Source organism: Mustela nivalis, assembly GCF_964662115.1.
Source record: "Mustela nivalis genome assembly, chromosome: 8".
NCBI lineage: Eukaryota > Metazoa > Chordata > Mammalia > Carnivora > Mustelidae > Mustela > Mustela nivalis.
The window spans coordinates 17,910,895-17,930,777 of NC_139027.1; the positions used below are offsets into that span (position 1 = coordinate 17,910,895).

At 45.7% G+C, this 19,883-nt stretch overlaps 3 protein-coding genes across 9 annotated transcripts in view; 1 reads left to right on the top strand and 2 right to left on the bottom strand.

Moving 5' to 3' along the window:
• The window catches only part of FAM228B (family with sequence similarity 228 member B), a 45,239-nt gene that overhangs the window by 375 nt on the left and 24,981 nt on the right, over window positions 1-19,883 (top strand). Inside the window, exons 1-2 of one of the 2 annotated variants that reach the window (XM_082745137.1) lie at window positions 18,071-18,215; window positions 18,986-19,116. In XM_082745137.1, coding sequence (XP_082601263.1) covers window positions 19,018-19,116 — 99 coding nt within the window. In that variant the 5' untranslated portion in view covers window positions 18,071-18,215; window positions 18,986-19,017. Of the gene's footprint in view, window positions 1-18,070; window positions 18,216-18,985; window positions 19,117-19,883 lie in introns of those variants that run through there. The other variant, XM_082745138.1, reaches the window with a different exon arrangement.
• On the bottom strand, window positions 22-6,889 carry TP53I3 (tumor protein p53 inducible protein 3). Of its 2 annotated transcripts, XM_082745186.1 has the most exons (7): window positions 6,151-6,889; window positions 5,703-5,855; window positions 4,974-5,087; window positions 4,054-4,321; window positions 2,228-2,440; window positions 1,143-1,339; window positions 22-360 (listed from the first exon to the last, which is right to left on the bottom strand). In XM_082745186.1, the coding sequence occupies exons 3-7, from the start codon at window positions 4,986-4,988 to the stop codon at window positions 178-180; spliced, it is 876 nt and encodes a 291-aa protein (XP_082601312.1). In that variant the 5' UTR covers window positions 4,989-5,087; window positions 5,703-5,855; window positions 6,151-6,889; the 3' UTR covers window positions 22-177. The 2 variants fall into 2 exon arrangements, with proteins under 2 accessions (XP_082601312.1, XP_082601311.1); XM_082745185.1 differs by lacking the exon at window positions 4,974-5,087 and having other exon boundaries at window positions 6,151-6,876.
• On the bottom strand, window positions 12,082-18,015 carry PFN4 (profilin family member 4). 5 transcript variants are annotated; one of them, XM_082745237.1, is made up of 5 exons: window positions 17,932-18,015; window positions 16,952-17,080; window positions 16,240-16,377; window positions 14,948-15,053; window positions 12,082-12,314 (listed from the first exon to the last, which is right to left on the bottom strand). In XM_082745237.1, the coding sequence occupies exons 2-5, from the start codon at window positions 17,066-17,068 to the stop codon at window positions 12,286-12,288; spliced, it is 390 nt and encodes a 129-aa protein (XP_082601363.1). In that variant the 5' UTR covers window positions 17,069-17,080; window positions 17,932-18,015; the 3' UTR covers window positions 12,082-12,285. The 5 variants fall into 5 exon arrangements, with proteins under 5 accessions (XP_082601363.1, XP_082601365.1, XP_082601362.1 ...); XM_082745239.1 differs by having other exon boundaries at window positions 17,897-17,981; XM_082745236.1 differs by lacking the exon at window positions 17,932-18,015 and adding an exon at window positions 17,838-17,926.

Sequence of the window (19,883 nt, forward strand, 5' to 3'; positions counted from 1 at the left end):
GCCGCAGTGAGAGGGCAACCCTTCAAATCTACTCTTTATTTCATTCGATTGTTTTTACACGAATCCGTAGGCGAGACCAGGGGAGGGCCAGGAGGTTACAGGGCGGCGTGGAGTGGCACCCGATCTCTTTCCTGCGTCCTATGGACTTTCTCCAGTTTGTCCTGGGAAACTTGTCCTTCACTGCGGCAGTTCCAGGACGATTTTGCCCACGTTCTTGTTACTCTCCATGTATGCATGGGCCTCTTGGATGGCAGTCACGGGGTAGACTCTGTCCAACACGGGCAGTAGACGTTGGGGACTCTCCGTGGAGAAGTGGGGTAGGACTTGTTCTGTGAAAGCCTCCACCAGCCTTTGCTTGTACTTAAGATAAGGAAAAGAAGACATCAGCCTAGACAAAGACTTTACCTTGCCGCTCCCCATCCTCTTAGTAGCCTCTGTGCTCTCTCTGAAATGTGTACACACCTGAAGATGCACAGAGCATACCCACCCCCTTCACTGCCAGCATGTATGTGCATGCCCCCAAATGTGAAATCTCTTCTGTACCAGGGAAAAAGCCTGAATCCTGTACTAAGATATTAGTGGCACTGACAACACGACTGTTCTTAAAGGTTTAAAGCAGGTGGTGACCACAGACAGGATTTCTGTTGGCTCAGTTCAAAAGGGATGTTTAAGCTCTACTATACCACAGGTGTGAAATACTCAGTGGGAAAACATTCCCCAGTCTGGCACCTGCTGGAGTCCCACATAGAGAAGATTTCAATAACATAATCTATTGAAGGCAGAACCTTAACTAACCTTATTCACCTTTCTTATCACACCGAGAAGAGTTTTCCTTTGAAGACAACATCTTGGCACTATTAGAAATGTATTTCCTAATACTGTCAACGCTTTGTTCATTCTGTTAGAAAATTTTAAATAACAGGTGAAATGTTCCCTACGTTCCAAGATGTTGAGACTTTCTGTTGACTACTTTTAATTAGTTCTGTGAAAATGGTTACTTATTTATCCATGGGAGGGGGCAGGTTTCTACATAGGTGCTCTCATAGAAGATGTGTCAGATCTTCCTTTCTTGGAGCTACATAAACGCACCACACTTTTGTGGGTAATAATTACATCACGTTATCTTCTCACTCATCATTCACCTTTTTGTCCCTAGACCTCAGCAGAGTGGTGATCAGACTTCCTCGTTTAAAAAGTAGCTTTGAAAATAGAGGTCCACTGACGTCAGTTCCTCCCATCAGACCGTAGAGAATCCAGCGACCATCTAGAGCCAGGCAGTTGACGTTTTTCTCCCAGTAGGATCCACCTATGCAGTCTAGAATAAGGTTGACTCCAGCACCTTTCACAGGAAACACAGATTTGTAATGCTCCTCAGACACAGAAGGCTTTGTGCAAAGTAAGATTCCATAGTATATTTGTGAATATATGGGTATATACACAGGTGGGATTGGTAAATCTGTAGCTTGGAACTAGAAACACTACTCATAGAAACACTGTTGTATATGGAGTTTAGGTAACTGAACTTTATCATACATGTGTGCTGTAATTCATGTTTTATGATTCCTAGCCACAGCAAGAGGGAAATGGGGCAACACCATGACCTGGCTTATCTCTCTTGATCCCCCTTAAGTACAAAACTCACAGTCACCCAGGCACAGATGAGAACAGAACAGGGGAGGTCTGCCCAGTCTACAGGACAGGCAGGTTTGCATCTAAATTATGAAATGTCTGCACTGGGTTATCTGAATCGTAGTTTTACAAGTATTCGTTTCACGTTTCCTTTTTAACTCATGTGAAAAATGGAAAGGGATAAGCCAAAAACAGACACATTTGGCTTGGGAATACAGAGGCTCACCTCTTTAGAGAGCTATCATCCTAACCCTACTCTGACCACACCAAGCTCCTGTTAACTCATTGCAGAGTGACTCTGAAGAATGGCTCCTGGCTAATTCTAGTCCAACTCTCTCGGACTCATCCGGTTTCTAGAAAGCTATGAATGCTATCCCTTACGAGAATGCACACAGAATGCTATCCCTTACGAGAATGCACACAGAAACATTTTAGTCCTAACACTGCCTGCCTGTCTCCAGAGGCCAAACACCTGAATGCTAGAATTTGGCTGGGTAGCTGCTGTGTATTTAGCAGAGCACTGGCAAACTTCAGGCTGGTGAGGACTTGACTGAACCATCTCTGAAATTCCTGTTGGGCTACAGGAGCTACTGCTTACCTTTGGTGAATTTCAGTGTTGCTTCAGAAAAATCCTCTTCTTTGTAATTGAATCCGGCTGCTGCTCCAAGCTTTTCTGCTATCTGAAGCTTGTGCTGGGAGCCAGCTGTGACTAGAGGAATAGCTCCAGCCATGCGGGCGAGTTGGATGGCAGCCGTGCCCACACCACTTGATCCTGCATGGATTAGCACAGTCTCTCCAGCCTGAACGTTTCCTGCGGCACAAAGTACAGGAACCATTCTCTTTACAAGTGCTACACGTGCCCCACGCAGGCATATTCTACCACATGCCCCTGGCCCTGGCCCACCAAATGCCCAGTTTCTTGGTCTCTTAAGAGAACACGATGACAGCTCTTTTTTGTTTTACTGACTCTTATCAAAGTGGAAGAAAACCTTTTGAAATAAAGTTGTTAGCAGTCACATCCACAATCTGTTTTACTTAAGAAATGATCCCGAGATGCGCATCTCTGACATGTACCTTAATAGATAAGAATATGTACCATTGGGGCACCTCTGTGGCTCAGTGGGTTAAAGCCTCTGCCTTCGGCTCAGGTCATGATCTCAGGGTCCTGGGATGGAGCCCCGAGCTGGGCTCTCTGCTCAGCAGGGAGCCTGCTTCCCTTCCTCTCTCTCTGCCTGCCTCTCTGCCTACTTGTGATCTCTGTCTGTCAAATGAATAAATAAAATCTTTAAAAAAAAAATGTGTACCATTCCCACTGTCACCACCTGAAGCCCGTTCCCCTTCAGTCTGAAACTGGTCTCCAACTGGTCTCAACGATCCTGTCACCATACACAACCATCAGGATCCTCTTACTTAAATGAAGCTTTCATTATGTCACTTTCTTCTCAAAATATAAAGTGGTTCTCAGGTGGCTCTTGCATCAGGTTCTGGCAATGTGCCATTCAAGGCCACTGAAACCCAGTCCTAGTGTCGTCTTTCACAGATGATAATCATCCTTCACTCTGAGTGGAGTAGCTGATTTCACCAGGTCACTGCCTTAAGCCACCAAGGCTTGCCTTCTATCACATCTCAACTTTACCCACCCTTCAAGTCCTTCTCTTCCAGAAAGCCCTCTCTTATCACCTGTGCCCACACTAACTATTCCCATCTTGAGTTTTGTTTTTTTTAAGATTTCATTTTTTCATTTGACAGAGAGCGAGCAGGCCCTGGAGGGAGGAGCAGAGGGAGAGGGACAAGCAGACTCCCCGCTGAGCAGGGAGCCCGATGCAGGCCTTGATCCCAGGACCCTGGGATCATAAACCGAGCTGAAGGCAGATGCTTAACTGAATGAGCCACCCAGGTGCCTCTCTCCCTCCCACTCCCATCTTGAGACAAGGCCATCTTCTGAACTCTGTGGTTGTCTAATTTCTGTACATGCCTCGTCTTCCCAGTTTACTCTATTCCCTGACAACAGGGACCAGATCTTAGGCTGGCTCCATCATCTCTTGACTGACTTCAGTGGGACTGAGGAGGAATAAAAGACTGACTGGCCCCTTCTACCCACTAGGGCTCACAGAGAGAAGCTCAGCGAGACTTTGAGCTGCTGAGACTACTGGTGGGCCTACAGTGTGAAGATGGGCACAGACCTTCTATCCAGTGCTTTCTAGGCTTTCCATCTGCTAACCTTGATTTTCAGCCTCAACATCAGGTCATTGGTAACATGGTATGAGGACCTCATACTATTGATAGTACATCAGGGTGAGCTGTTGGGTGTGGCATAGTGGCCAGGTCAAAGCCACCCCCAGAAGACTGCTGGGTTTTCAGGTGGCTGAGTCATCAAGTAACGGAACCACACTGTATAGGGTGAGCATGGGGGGGCCTCCTCACCCACAAGATGTAACAGCTGGAAGGCAGTAAGCCAGGCCTCTGGAATGGCTGCAGCCTGGGACAGGGTCATTCCTGCTGGGATGGGCATCAGGAACTCTTCAGGGGCAGTGACATACTGAGCCTGTCCCCCACCAGGCAGCAGAACCATGGCTGGGTCCCCAATTTTCCAGTGCCCCTGGCAGGCAGGCCCCAGCTCTGCTATGTGTCCAGATGCCTCCAGTCCCAAAATGCTGCTGGCTCCTGGGGGTGGGGCATACTGGCCTTGTCTCTGCAGAAAGAGGAGTGAGCTAAGTGAGAAGCATGGTCAGGAATGCGTGCATTACCATCCCTGGGCCTCTTCCAAAAGCCCTTCTTTTTCTTAAAAAGATCAGGATAAAGATAGGTTTTGTAAGTCAGGAAAAGAGACAAGAAAAGTTAATTCAAGCAAGATACTGTAGGTCATATAATCACTGGATGTCAGAACTGGTAGGGTCCTTAGCTATTTATCCGAACGCCTTGTTTTACAAATGGAGAAACAGACCTGTAAAGGGAAATGCCTTGTCCAAAGTCTGAAAGTAAATTAGTAAATTAGTAGCAAGACTTAGGAACAAAACCATGGAATGCCCCCCCTTTTATTTTTTAATTTTTTTCCCCCCCGGAAGCCCCATTAACTCCATTTAACCCCATTTCCCACAGATCAAGGGCTGAGCCATTGACACAGGGAAGTCAAGTGTAGCCCAGGACCAGAGCCAGATCTGGGTTCCATGATGGTGCCCACCAGCAAAAACCATGGACTCCTAAATGATTGTTCTCGTAAGTGCCAGCTCTGTCCTCACGCATTGCAATCCTCAGAAGCCTCCAACTGGAGGCCTCAGAGCAGAGGGGCTGAACTAAGAGTGTGTACTAGAACCATTTGAGGAGCTTTGTCAAGGTATACATGCCTGCGTTGTGGTCATGTTTATTTTTGAAAAGTGCCCCAGGGGTGTCTGGGTGGCTCAGTCGGTTGGACTTCTGCCTTCCCTCTGCTGCTCCCCTTGCTTGTGCGAGCGCTCTCTCTAATAAATAAACAAAAATAAAATCTTTAAGAAAGAAAAGTGCCCCCAGGTGATTCTGGCACACTTCTGTTACCCCAATCAATGCAGCTGGCTCAGTTTAGCGTTTCAAACAGCAGGAAAAAAGATTCCTAGAGTATAGTCCCTGGCCAGCTCCCGGGACCCTACAGCTCCTGGATCCGACAAGCAGAAAGAGTGCAGACTTTGGATCCACAAAGCCCTAGATTTGAATTACAGCTGCCCAGATTACTGCTGTCGTGGCCTTGGGTACACTGCTTAACCTCTGACTCTGTTGATCTGTATAATGCGGATGGTAAGCAGGGTTGCTAGAGGAGTGAAATGGAGACAGAGCAAGGCCCAACACACAATCCCCTCAACAAAGAGCAGTTCCCATCTCCTTATCTGTTAGCCTGAGCAGATGATGGATTAACACAGCCTAGATGCTGCTTTGTAAACATGCCTGTATACTGTCGTAGAACCCCCAGCACACATTCTGCAGACACATCCTGATGAATGTTACAGGCAATGCCCTAGGTCATTCCTTCATCTGTCTGGTAAATGTTTATGGAAGACCCTGGAATCCCACCCTGCCCCAGCCACTGCCTGACCCCTGGGCACCTGGAGTAAGTCGGCCCGGTTTAGGGCACTGGCCGCCACCTTCAGGAGGACTTCACCCTCTGCTGGGCAGGGCTTGGCCACCTCCTTCAGGTAAAGGTTTTCTGGTCCTCCGGGCTTGTCGAAGTGCACAGCTAGCATGTTCTCTGAGGACACCTTAGAAGCAAGGAACGGAGTCCGAGGCCCTTTGCGGAGCGCAGCGCCCCCTGCCGGCCAGCGGCTTCCCCTTCGGTCTCCACGAGGTCTGACCCTCGCCGCTCCCCACCCTCCTTTCCCGCGAGGTCCGCGCAGCCTCCAGACGGATCCCTCGCAGAGGACTCAAGTTAGGACTGGGGGAAGTGGGGACACCGTCCCAGAGCGTGAGGCAAACTGCGCTGCCTTTGAGCGGGAACACTCCTCCCACCCCCGCCCCCCGCCCCATGGGTCCGGGTGTGAGTTTCTGGAGACTTACTGGAGCCCGGCTCTGCGCTGCTCCCCGCGGCTCGGCGCGGTCCTGCGCTCCCCGCCGGCGGGTCCCCGCGAAGGAACTTCGGGGCCCAGCACGGCCTCGGCGGCGAGCGCGAAGCACTGTGGGCAGTACCGGGGGTGGGACTGACCCGAGCCTACCCTCCTCTTCCTTCGGCTCCTTCCCCTTTGAAGATGCAAAGTTAGTGGCAGCGAATCAAGTTCTGTTCTTTCTTTCTTCCTTTCTTTCTTTCTTTTCTTTCTTTCCTTCCTTTTTTTAAAGCCTGGGGAAACGAATCTTTCTTCCCGTTGGCAGATGGTCCAGCCCCTGCTGCGAGAAGAAAGGACTTCTCGGGAACTGGACTCGGACTCTGGGCCGGCGATCGGTTTTTCCAGCCAGGCCAGGCCTTTAGCTCCTGGTGTCGTAAGGCTGGTATCCTAAGTATGGGTCGGCAAGCAGGGTGCTGCTGCGAGGAAAGAGAGGAGGACTAGGAGAAAGGGGGAAGGTGAGCGCTGCCAGGAATCCTGACCTCTCCGGCTCTAACTCCCGGGGATGAGGGAGCGGCACCTGGAAGCTGCTGCCCAGTGAGGCAGTCTGACTTTACGTTAAGGCTGTATGAATAGGCTACAGCGGGGTTTCTCAGGTTTGGCACTGTTGACACTTTGGGATTAAAAAACATTAAAAAAAATTTTTAAGGGGCACCTGGGTGGCTCAGTGGGTTAAGCCGCTGCCTTCGGCTCAGGTCATGATCTCGGGGTCCTTGGATCGAGTCCCGCATCGGGCTTCTCTGCTCAGCAGGGAGCCTGCTTCCTCCTCTCTCTCTGCCTGCCTCTCTGCCTACTTGAGATTTCTCTCTGTCAAATAAATTTAAAAAATAAATAAATAAAATAAAAAATTTTAAGAGTTTTATTTATTTACTTGAGAGAGAGCATGTGCAGGGGTAGGGGCAGCGACAGGGAGATGCGGACTCCCCGCTGAGCAGGGAGCACGGATGTGGAGCTCGATCCCAGGACCCTGAGAACGTGACCTGAGCCGAAGGCACATGCTTAACCCACTGAGCCACCCAGGCGCCCCACTATTGACACTTGGGACTAGATAATTCTTAATTCTGAAAGCCTGTCGTGTGCATTGTGCAGTGTTTAACAGCATTCCTGCTCTCCACCCACTAATAGCACTAGCGCCCCATCCAGTCTGGACGAAAAAGTGCCTCCAGGCATGGAGGGGGGGCGCGCAAAATTGTCCCCAGTTAAGAAGCAATGGGTCCACACAAATGTGTGCTTGTATAAAATAAGTAACTTTTTTTTTTAAGTGTCTTATAATTTACTACGTCTTTACATGTATTCTCATTTGGTCTTCATAAAACTCAGCTGAAAAGCAACTGAGATGTAGAAAGATTAATTTGATTTCAAGGGGCACATAGCTAGTGAGTGCCAAGCCAGGAATCAAATTCACATGTCCTGGTGCTGAGGGAGCAGAAGGCTGGCCGAGGACAAAGCACAAGCTGACACCCTGAAACCACCACTCCTGGGTGGGATCTGTGTGACATTCCTCCGGGAAACTTCCAACTATCTTTTTTCTTTCTTTCTTTTTTTTTAATTTAAAGATTTTATTTATTTAACAGAGAGGGAGAGTACAAGCAGGGAGAGCAGCAGGCAGAGGGGGAGGAAGAAGCAGGCTCTCCACTGAGCCTGGAGCCAGATGTGGAACTCGATCCCAGGACCCTAGGACCACGTCCCCAGCTGAAGTCAGCCACATAATGAACTGAGCCACTCAGGTGCCCCAACTTCCAATTATGTTGATGTCATTGCCTTGCCAGAGGATAAAACAACCTTAACTTGACCATGGCAAGGCCTCCAGGGGCTTGTAGGTCCTCTTGAATATGAAAGTTCTTTTGAAAACCTCTTTTTTCCTTCCCTCCCCCGACTCCCAAGTATATAATCAGCCACCCCTCACAACCCCAGGAACAGCAGCTCTTTCTGCCCATGGGCCTAAAACCACCATTTTGCACAAAAGGTGTCTCAACAATTCTTTCTTGGCTGTCAGCTCTGGACTGCACACTGATGTGGGAAACAAAGGCAGAAGATGATTACATTTCCCTACTACCTATAGCTCATTGACCAGTCTTTGAAACAGGCAGAGTGACATTCCTCTAGGGACTCAGCTGCCTCCCTGTTAATACTTGGCTAAGGGCAAAAGACAATCCTAGCCCCCACCCCCACCCCCATCCTGTAAGTCTACTTTAACATATAAAAATTCCTTTAGCAATTTCCTTTCTCTCAGGGCACCTGGGTGACTCAGTCGGTTAAGCATCAGCCTTTGGCTCAGGTCATCATCCCAAGATCTTGGGATGGAGCCCTGCATCGAGCTCCCTCTCCCTCTGTGCTCTCTCTCTCAAAAAATAAACAAAAAATCTTAAAAAAGAATAAAGTTGAGGGGCGCCTGGGTGCCTTAGGGACTTCAGCCTCTGCCTTCGGCTCAGGTCATGATCTCAGGGTCCCCCCTCCACCCCATCCCCGCGTGGGGCTCTCTGTTCAGCAGGGAGCCTGCTTCCTGGTCTCTCTCTGCCTGCTGCTCTGCCTTTTTTTTTTTTTTAAGGTTTTATTTATTCATTTGATATAGAGATATCGAGAGAGAGAGAGAGGGAGAGCGCTCGAGCATGCATGAGCACGCACAGACGAGGCGGAGTGGTGGCTGGCAGAGGGAGAGGGAGAAGCAGGCTCTCCACTGAGCAAGGAGCCCTATGTGGGGCTCTGTTCCAGGACCCCGGGATCATGACCCGAGCTGAAGGCAGACACTTAACCAACTGAGCCATCCAGGCACCCCCTCAGAGCAGTCTGATATTTATAATCATCCAGTAAAAATGTGCAAAACAGTTCTTTAACAGTTGGAAGTTTTAAAATGTAATTTTTCTTCTAGTACTCATATTTTCATTCTACTTTTCTCATAGAATTATATATTGCTATAAATTATACTTTATTGATCATTCTTACCTGGAACAAAAATGTGTATTGTAATTTAAAAAGTTATTTCCTGTGACCACAGGGCTCTAAGTGTTCAGTTTCTTCTGTATTTTATTATCATTACAATATTCTTAGTCCACAAGTGATCAAAACATTATTTTGAATTTTCATATTTTAAGTATAATTTGAAATATTAATAATTATTGAACATGGAAAGTAAAATTTTATTGGAAAGATAGCTCTTAATGACCATTGGTGGGGTTGAATTTTTCCAAGTAATTATGTCTGTAGTGAATATTCCTCATTGCTAGAATGAGACTGGGATCAACATTCATTTTATTCCTATTTTTCATTTTTATAGACAAGCTCTGAGGAATGTAATTTGCATAAATTAGATGGGAAAGAAATTTCATTATAGGAATGTCAGCCAAGTCTCTGAATACCTCTAAGTTATATGATTAAAAACTATATAATGATCTATCATTGAAAATTATTTTCAGTGATCTATGAGCTGGCAACTTAATTAGGTCTTTCTTCAATTTTGTTGAAAGCAAAGACTTGAAAACTACTCAACCTGTTAAGGATCTGTTGTACAGCCGTACGTGTCATTCGGGGTCTTGGTATCTGGGGTCATACTAACAAAACTTTGTGAGGATTTATCAAATGATTATCAATTATAGCTGCTTTTTTTTTTCACTTAGAGACACCTTGTTTAAATTGATATACTCACAAAGGATTCAGAAAGTAAAAATGTTAATTTCAATAGTTTTGCTAAGACAATTTTTATTTTTAAAATTTTTTCCAACTCTATTACTTTAATTTTTTCAGTGTTCCAAGATTCATTGTTTATGCACCACACTCAGTGCTCCCTGCAATATGTGCCTTCCTTAATACCCACCACCAGGCTCACTCATCCCTCTACTCCCTTCCCCTCCAAAACCCTCAGTTTGTTTCTCAGAGGCTAAGACAATTTTTAAAAATCAAGTCCTTCTACCTCATCATATACTTCAAATATATTTTCATTAACATCTGGGAGCTGCAGATTAATTATGAAAAACCTCTGTGACGTTCTTATTGGCAAAGCCAGTCCTCTTGTTAAATAATCAGCCAAATAAAATTACTTCCTATCAGAGAAGGTTTCTCATTTCTTAATCCAAGTAATCATTGTTAATACATGTCTTATGCCAATCATTTTTCTTCTGAATTTTAAGAAATATAGATAGGTAAGACATAGGAACTTTCTGAGACGAATGATGCGAAGATTTTCATTATGTCTCATTAATGCTCTTTACTTTATTCTCGTGAATCTCTCCCTCACATACGATGTGATTTTTGACAACAGAGGATTAAAACATTAAAAAATACTTAGAACTTTCCTTCCCCTCACACATTGCAAGTTTTGCTATCCAGGCCAAGCATCACAGTAAGATTGGGGCTGGATGAGAGTACCTACCCCTTTCTTTTGCATCCTGGGGGAAGGGAGCTTGGGGAGGGCAGGTGGGCAGGTGGGCAGCTAGAGCTGAGACGACTCCTCAGTTGTGGCAAGTACATATGGGAATTGAGGATCTGGGAAAAAAATTAATCACTTAAACCCATTTGCACCTGTGTGCCCATTCTAAAAAGTCTTTTTGGACCACCAGGACACAAATCTCCCTCATTTGGAGATCCCGATGTTTCAGAAGATCATCCAGTCCCTGGGAACCTCTGCAAGTACTCTGGCTACCATCAAAGGGTCATTTTTGTGGGTCTCTCTTCAGAACTGGACCTAGTTGGAACTTTGTGATGAGAATTTCAGAACTTAATTGGACAGATCTGCATAGAAGGGCTCTAGACCGTGAGACACTTGCCTTGAGGAGGTTTACAAAAAGGGCCCCAGGAGGATCCCAGCAGCGCAGTGGGCATGTGTCCGGGAAGAGCTGGTGAGCAAGCAAGAGGCTTCATGATGGCCTCTAGCACTTTAGACATTACCTAGAGTCAGACCTTCTGCCTTGCAGGCTCATAACCCCAGCTTGACAGCATGTGGAGAGTTGAGTATATAATCCACATGATGTCAATGTGCTGATTTACAAGGAGAAACCATTCATGGGAGGACTGATGCCAAAATCTATAGGCAAGTCTACATGGAGAGCCCCAGACAGCATGTGTTTGGAATTCAGAAAATTGTACTTTGCCACTTGATCATGTGAAGAACTGCAAGAGGTCTAAGACTTGATGCCAGGGGTGTAAGCTGTTCTCTCCTCAGGAGTACCTGAGAGTGTACCAACCAGGTTGGTCTGGAGTTGCGTTAGGGGAAAGGAAGATGCATCATGCCCAGAAATGAATTTTCAAAATAGAAAATTTTCTCTATAGCTCCCTACCCTTATTGTCCTGATCACCCAGTAAGTGACCAAGAGGAGATGAACCCTTTCTGGAGAAGGTCGCATTCTTTAACCATACTAAGTTATGTGGACTAAGAGGAAGTCAAGAAGATGAAGTAAAAAATCTTTTTGAGTTGATTCTTTAAAAATTCTTTTGAGTTGACTTTTGAAAGGCCTTCCCCATGTTCAACAAAATCCAATGCCTGTAGGTGGTGGGGAGCATGGAACATCCGTTAAATACCTTGACTTGTGGCCCAAAGTGTGGCTTTTGTGTTGCCCTTCTCCCCAAGTCCTACAGGGGTGGTGTGGACCAGTGGATGTCACATATGTAATGAGTGGCATTACAGCTCTGAGTTCAGGGAACTTACCTCTTTTATAGCAAGCAGTAAGAAAGTTTGCTCTTTGTTCTGAAGGGAGGCATTACCTCCTTGTTCAAGGTTGCTTCCTGCAAAATCGCCCAGAGAAAGGGCCTGGATGAAGAGTTGTTAGAGCCTTGCATTCTTGGCATACCCACCAAGATGTATGGGAGCACAAGACCCTCAGGGAGGAGTCTCTCAACAGATATGCCCTGGGCAGATAGCAGGTTTCTCATACTCATGTCAATGACCAACATTTAAACAAACAAACCAACCAAGTATAGCTTATAAAGAATTCCACTTAAAAAAGAAGATCTCTTGAAATAAGAAAAATTGCTCCCTTAACTTCTTCCTCTTTCGTATCTTCTTCCTAGTGTTTTCAACCACAAAAGAAAGCATGATTTTTTTTTCCCTTTAGGATCTATTTCTTAAAATAATGAGAGCTGTCTTTCATAGTCCTCTGGTGACTTAATTTCCTTTTCTTCTTAGATATTCTCCTGAAAAGGAAAAGAACATGATGGTTATTTGTGAGCAACAAATTATCACCACAAAGTGCTTTATTATATTTATTCCACAGACATTGGGAGTGACTACCATGTGCTAGATTCTGGAGATACAAGAATGAATGAATAGTTAAGACTCACTCCCTGCTCTCAAACACATATATCTCCTAGAATCTTTCACAATTAAACATTTTTAAATAGTCATAATTCTCTTTCTTAAAATGCCTATAATTATCATGTAGAATGTTTTGACAGAAATACAATTATGAGAAAAACAAGTGAAGGAAACAGAAATAATGAGACAAGTAACTGGCTCCTGAGTAGGTTTCAGCCTCAACCATCCCTCATGAGAATGCAGCCTAGCCCTTCCAAGATCAGCCTAGCCCTTCCCGAGCAGTGGGATTTTAGTAGCATGATTCCAGCTATCTCCTTCTAAGCAGTACACACTCTTTGGAGCCTTTTGTGGTCCTAACAGGAGTCTCAACCTTTACTGCCAGCCACAGAATCAACCTTACAGTGGTCAGACAAGTTCCCTGGTCTCCAAAGGAGACCTAGGGAATTAGCCCTGGGCCCAGGCTGAAAGGACAGATTCTGGCCTTTTGACAGCCTAACTGCCCATTTTCCTAGCCTCATTTTCTGAATACCTTTAATTAGATAATTAACCCCACTCTACAGGTCTCCATTTTGTCTTCCTGCTCCAGCCCTAGTCTATTGAAACTGAACCTCTCTCAAACTTTGGACACTTGCTCAGAAAAGGTCCTTGGTATTGCAATTGCCTGTTTCTCCCAGGATGGAGTTCACTCCTTCTATTAAATGCTTCCAAAGTTGTGTCCTGTCCAGGCTCTGTCCTATTCACTCTTAGAATACCTTATTGCCAGCTATGTAGCATGGTTTATGACATTCCATGCCAGGAAACTGTTAACACCTGGGAAGGTCTGTGCATACATACATTTATGTGTGTATTTTTTTCTGTGATGGTACTTAACTTCTCAGTTAATTTTTTAAGATTCATTTCTTTGGAGACTTCCCTGATTCTGCTAGGCAGAGGTCACTCATTTATTTGTTCATCAAACATGTACTAATTGCCTATTCAACAGTAGACACTCTTAGGTACCAGAGACAGGAGATTAAAACACAATTCTTATCTTCTAGGGGCTCACAGTCCAGGTAAACAAACAACTCTAATGGCTCTAACAATAAAAAAGAACTCTAGTTATAAGGGTATGCATAAAATAGGTAGCATAGTGGAGAGAAGCTGAAGATTTCACTTGCATCTTCAATGATGGTTAAGCATTTGATAACTAAGGGCCCCTGGGTGGCTCAGTCGGTCAAGCATTTGCTTTTGGCTGGGATTGTGATCTCAGGGTCCTGGGACTGAGTCCTACATCTCATTCCCTGCTTAGCGAGGAGTCTGCTTTTCCCTCCACCCTTCCCCCGCTGCTCATTTTTTTCTCTCTCAAATAAATAAATAAAATCTTTAGAAAAAAAAAAAAAGAATTTGACATCTGGATGTGAAAGGGCAGGGACAGAAAGGGACACTACAGATAGGGCAGCATGTATAGAGGCATGGAAGGTAGAGACTCTATCTGTTTACAGCTTCGATTTTCTTGCTTTATTAGGATAGTGTAGCACCCATAGGAGATCGTCACTGAATATTTCTTGAAGGAATGAAAGAATAGCTGCTTTACTCACTAGTAGAAGTAGGGCCTTCTACTATCTTAAAGGAGTGTTCAAGCAATTCCTGCATTTTTTTTTTTTTTTAGGAATTTAAGTTTACATTAAAAAATCTAAAATATAATTTATCATCATTAAACTCAACTTTCACAGATACAGTTTTCCAGTTAGTCCTACATTAGATCTTCATTCAAAGACATAAAGACATGGAAGGGGAATGCAGTAGACCTCAACAAGGGAGCTGCAGGGCTCAGTAATTTCTTTTCCTGTAAAGGGTCCTTTACATAGAGTGACCCCCAGCAGCTAAATTTCTGGTTTTACTTTTTTTTTTTTTTTTTTTTTACACCCTGCTGCTTTACTCACCCTTAGCCCCCCAGCAGCTAATAGATGATGGGGTAGTGTGGAATGACTGATAAAGGGGTAAACTATATGACCCAAGACTTGTCAAATCAGGGTCTTAAAAGAGATTAAGAGGCACAGTGTGAGGCTTGGCCATGATACCAGCCAGGACAGAACAAAACTGACCCTCTTAGAAACAGAGGTTAGAGGGCGCCTGGGTGGCTCAGTGGGTTAAGCCGCTGCCTTCGGCTCAGGTCATGATCTCAGGGTCCTGGGATCGAGGCCCGCATCAGGCTCTCTGCTCAGCAGGGAGCCTGCTTCCCTCTCTCTCTGCCTGTGATCTCTGTCTGTCAAATAAATAAATAAAATCTTAAAAAAAAAAAAAAAAAAAAGAAACAGAGGTTAGAGAAGCATTCTAGCAGTATTCCTGTCCCTGGAGTCCATTTTCACTGTGGCTCCGTTCCACTCCGTTGTTCCAGTGAATCTGTAAGTAACCCAGCATCCTTCCAATAAATCCCTCCCTTTGACCCTGCGTGGTTTGTATTGGCTCTCAGTGACTGGCAGTCAGATCTTTGTCATAGGAAACAAAGACAGGCGTGCGGAGACAAACTTACCCAGCTTCTCCGTGGCTTCCACACAGACACTAGGATACATGCCTTCAATGTAAGTTGCCACCAGAAGATATAGATGGGTCTTCACAACAACCACACCAGTGTTTTCCTGGATAAGAGTAAAACAGAATGCCCTACTTTCAGTTCTAGTCACAGGACTAGCAATTATACTCCAGTCACATTTTGTGCCATTTTTTTACTTCCATACACTCATATCTAGTTTTGGACTCTTCACTTTTTTCCCACTAATTTAGTTGTCCGCTCAAAAAATTTCAGACTTGTAATAACAGCATGTGTATTTTGAAAAAGTTCCACTGATTGGAATATACCCCATCCCAGTGAGAACAACTGATATAACAGAGGCGCCTGGGTGGCACGTCTGCCTTCAGCTCAGGTCATGATCCCAGAGTGCTGGGATCAAGCCCTGTGTCAGGCTTCCTGCTCAGTGGGAGTCCAGCAGGAGTCTGCTTTTCCTTCTCCCTCCTCATGCTCACTGGCTATCTGTGTGACTCTCTCTGACAAATAAATAAATTTTTTTTTAAAGATTTCATTTATTTATTTGACAGAGAGATAGGGAAAGAACACAAGTAGGCAGAATGGCAGGCAAAGGGAGAGGGAGAAGCCCGCTCTCTGCTGAGCAGGAAGCCCGATGCGGGGCTCGATCCCAGGACCCTGGGACCATGACCCGAGCCGAAGGCAGAGGCTTTAACCCACTGAGCCACCCAGGCACCCCTAAAATATTTTTTAAAAATGAGAAAGTAATAAATTTTGGAATTGGGCATCTCTGGGCTTGAATCCCAGCACCTCCATTTCCTGCAGCATGTCTAAAGAAGACTTACTTAACCTTGCAAATGGTCTGTTTCCTTGTTCCAGTAAAATGAGGCTACTTTAGAATGCAGATGAAGTGTGCTTAACCCACAAGATAGGCCATCGAGTAAATGTGAATTTTATCTTCTTATTTCCCTATAGGCAATAGAGCTAGGAGAGGTGTTAAGCATAAGAATGTTATCATTCTTTTTTAAAAGGAGCATGTAGAATATAGAGTAGTGAAAAGAGATACTTCAGGCAAGTTTCTGTTGATAGATTTGGGGAATGAATGTCTCTCAGGTAGGCTCCCTGTTCCTACTTTATTTTATGCATGTCTTCCTAAGTACTAGACCGCTGTCTCAGACACTGTCACTGCAGGAATGGAGTTAGGTTGTTTTATAAATGGGATCAGGGGACACCGCAGATTGGAAATCAAATTCTTTTCTCAAGGTTTTTTACCTAGCTGTCTTCAAATTGTGAACACTCACATTCTTAGCATAAAGTGAATAGTCATCAGCTCGGATACATTTGTAGTCCTTTTCCTTGAAATACAATCCTTCTCTTCTAGTTTGCAAAGGGTTCTTGGCGAATCCATTCACAAGTGTTCGGATGTCGTGAGGCATCATCTGCAGAAGTTAAATAGAGTATGAGTGGATAAACTATGCAAGCTGGCCAAATTTTGGCCCACTCTCTGTTTTTGTAGGCCTGCCAGCAAAGAATAGTTTTTACATTTTTAAGTCATCGGAAAAAAGGCAATAGAATAATATTTTGTGATATGTAAAAGTTGCATGAAATTCAAATTTCAGTGTTCATAAATAAAAGGAGTTGTTGGAACGTGGTCACACCCATTCTTTTATGTATGCCTGTTTTCCCACTCAAACTGCATAGTAGTTGTGTAGTTGTGACTCAGGCCATATGGCCCAGAAATCTAAAATGTTTACTATGGCTCTTTACAAAAAAACTTTTGGTAACAATGCTTATGCCTGGGGTGCCTGGGTGGCTCAGTTGGTTAATTAAGCATCTGCGTTTCGGCTCTGGTCATGATCCCAGGGTCCTGGGTTGGAGCCTGCTTCTCCCTCTCTCACTTCCCCTTGCTTGTGTTCCCTCTCTCACTGTGTCTCTTTCTGTCAAATAAATAAATAAATAAAATCTTAAAAAAAAAAAAAAAAAAAGCTTATGCCCAAACTTGCTTTTCCTTACACTAAATCCTGGTGATGCTACACACAAGCTTCGTTCTTGGAGCTTGATGAGGGCTGCACTGTCAACATGCTTTGTTCCCAGCAGAGTATCCAACAGTAAGTTCTGCAGATGGCTCATGCTCCCTCCGCTCTGAAAAGGGGAACTACAGTTGAAACGACTCACTCTGGCTACCTTTGGAAAGGCCTGCGAATACAAGTCTCCTTAGACACTTCAGACAGTTTTCAGCGCGTGCACTTTGGAAGTAGGGAAAATGGTGGTCCATCACGTAATAGCCACCAGTATTCAAAGAGGAAAATAGAATCCTAGAAAATCGCAATTCATACAGCAGGTTATTGAGTTTGACCAATGGTTTGCTCCAGAGTCACCCGAGATTATAAACCCAAACCCAAACCCAAACACCTGCGGGACGCAGAGCCACGGATCTAATTTAACAAGAGTCGATGAGATCAGCAGGTCCTTACCCCTGACCAGCATCCCCGCGAACTATGGGTACTGATCCAGAGGATTTAACGCGTTTAAAGCGGCCTTTTCCGCATTTGGGCCTCCTTCGTAAGGACAACCTCCACAAATACTAGTCCTTACGGGATACATAAGGCCAAGTGACCTTTCCGGCCACTCCCTGCGCAGTGGTTTAGGCCACGGGGCCGGAGGTAGGGGTGGGCGGGGGGTCCCTGAGGAAGGACTGGAGGCGAGGGAGGGGGGTGTTTAACGTCCAGTCGTGTTGGCTGGGAAGACGCACAGAGTGCTTAGGGGAAGGCGATGGTCCAGCGTGAGCAGAACGCAAGACGGCACTCGGAAAGCAGCGCGGCCCTGGGCCAAGGGCGGGCGAGCCGAGCGGCGGCCCGTCAACGGGCGCGGGGGAAGGCGGGACGGAAAGGCGACGTGCCTAGCTATTGGCTGCAATATCTGTCCGTCACCGAGAAGCGCTTCGGCGTGGTTCGCTACCTCCGACCCGCCCACCAGCGCCCCAACCCGGGTACCCCGCTTATTTCTCGGCGGGGCTGGGCTCGGCAGCGCAGTTGCTCCGGGCTCGGGGTCGCAGTAGTGGCTGGTGGGGTTCTAGCTTGTCGTCTGTCGCGGCGCAGGGGCTGCGGGGGGCTACGTCAATTAAACACTGGACTCGAACGTTCTGTCATTCCGAGGCGACGAGCCCAGGCTGACGGGCCCGCAGGCCCTGGGGGGCGCACTCTCCTGTCGCAGTCGACCACTGCGGGGCCGTGGGCCTTGGGGCAGGACCCCTCGCGTGCTTGGGAAGGGAGCTGAGGTACCTGGATGGTCGGCAGCTTTCCTGCCAGGCCGGGCGGAGCAGGCACTAATGTTGTTGACGGGATGGGAGGGAAGGGACGGGGTGATGGGTCCTGTAGGTCTACAGCGGGCGCAGGCCCTAATGACATCCCCCTCAGGTGACGATCGGCGGGCGGGGGGTGGTGGTGGTGTGTGTGTGTGTGGGGGGGGTTGCTTTGGGCGTCCTAGAACTTGAGGACACAAATTTTTGTGAAAGCCCCTCCCTCTCTACTAAGCCCCTCGCGTGGGCTTCAGTAGCCAGTAAGTTGGAAGTCCCTGGGTTCGCGGTCCTGAGTCAGGAAAACTGCACTGCGACCCCTAGAGGCCTGTCTGGTAATTGCTACGCCGGCTCGAACTGGCTGTGTGGTTGAAGGACGTGGAAAGCCTGGAATTCCGGGGGTTGCTGGGGTCAGTCCTGTGAGAACCTCCCCTGCTTAAAAGACGGTGGGGCAGGATGTGATTGCTTACTGACTGGTTTGTAATTCCAGGCTGTTCTGAGGACACAGAGCCTTGGAAGTGAGCTGAAGGGGCATGCAAAGCGCCATAAGGCCCCTTCCCCTGTCAGCATGGCTGGTTCTGAAGATCTAAAATGATGGTGAAGGCCTCCTACTAGGGAAAGTGTGGGTGTCTACTAATTCAGAATCTGTTCCACACCCTTCGTGGTCACGAGGATTGTTAATTAAGCAGAAGAGAAAGCAGGACTGTGAATTCTCATTACTAAATAAGCTTTTTTTTTTTTTTTTTTTTTAGTTTCCCTAGGGGCTCTGTTTTTTGTGACCACAATGAGAAATTTAGACAGTGATGATCAGTTAACTGACAAGCTTCACAAGCCCAAGAGATCGAAAGAATGGTTTGAACCACAGCCACTTTCTTTTATGGAGGTAACGGTAGCATGGCATTTTGAAGTTTGTATTTGGGTAGTTGTACTGAGATGTGGCTTGTGCGTAATATTTTTTCCTATGTTTTATATTTAACTTCTCTTTATTATTCCATTCCTTCTACTAACTTTCGTTTGCTATTCATTTACTTGCTTTTTAAGGTGGAATCATAGGCAAAGGATTACGTTTTCCGTATAGCAGGTATAAAATTTGTCCTGAAGCACTTTTAACACTTTGTGTTTTTAAAAACTATTGTAATTTTTTTCTAAACCACTTCATTAAGTTATAACTGATATGCAGTAAGCTGCATATATTTGAAGTATACATTTTGATCAATTTTGACGTGTTCCCACATGTGAAACTATCACCACAATCAAGAGAATGAACATATTCAGTGTTCCCAAAGTTTCCTTCTACTGTGTCCCTTTTGTCATCCTTCCCTCCCTGCCAGCCCTCAAGGCAACCACTGATTTGCTTTCTGTCACTACATTTGTTTAGCATTTAAAAAATTTTATACAGATGTCATCTTAAACAGCATGTATTCCCTTTATCTGGCTTCTTTCACGCACCATAATTATTTTGCAATTCATTCATGTTGTGGCATGTATCAGTACCTCATTCCCTTCTTTTCTTTTCTTTTTTTTTGGTTGAGTGCTGTATATCCTAGTTTGTCCATCCTGCTGATGGAAATTTGGGTCATTTGCATTTTTTTGGCTATTACAAATAAAGCTGTTAGGAATACTCATGTACATGTCTTTACATGGACATAT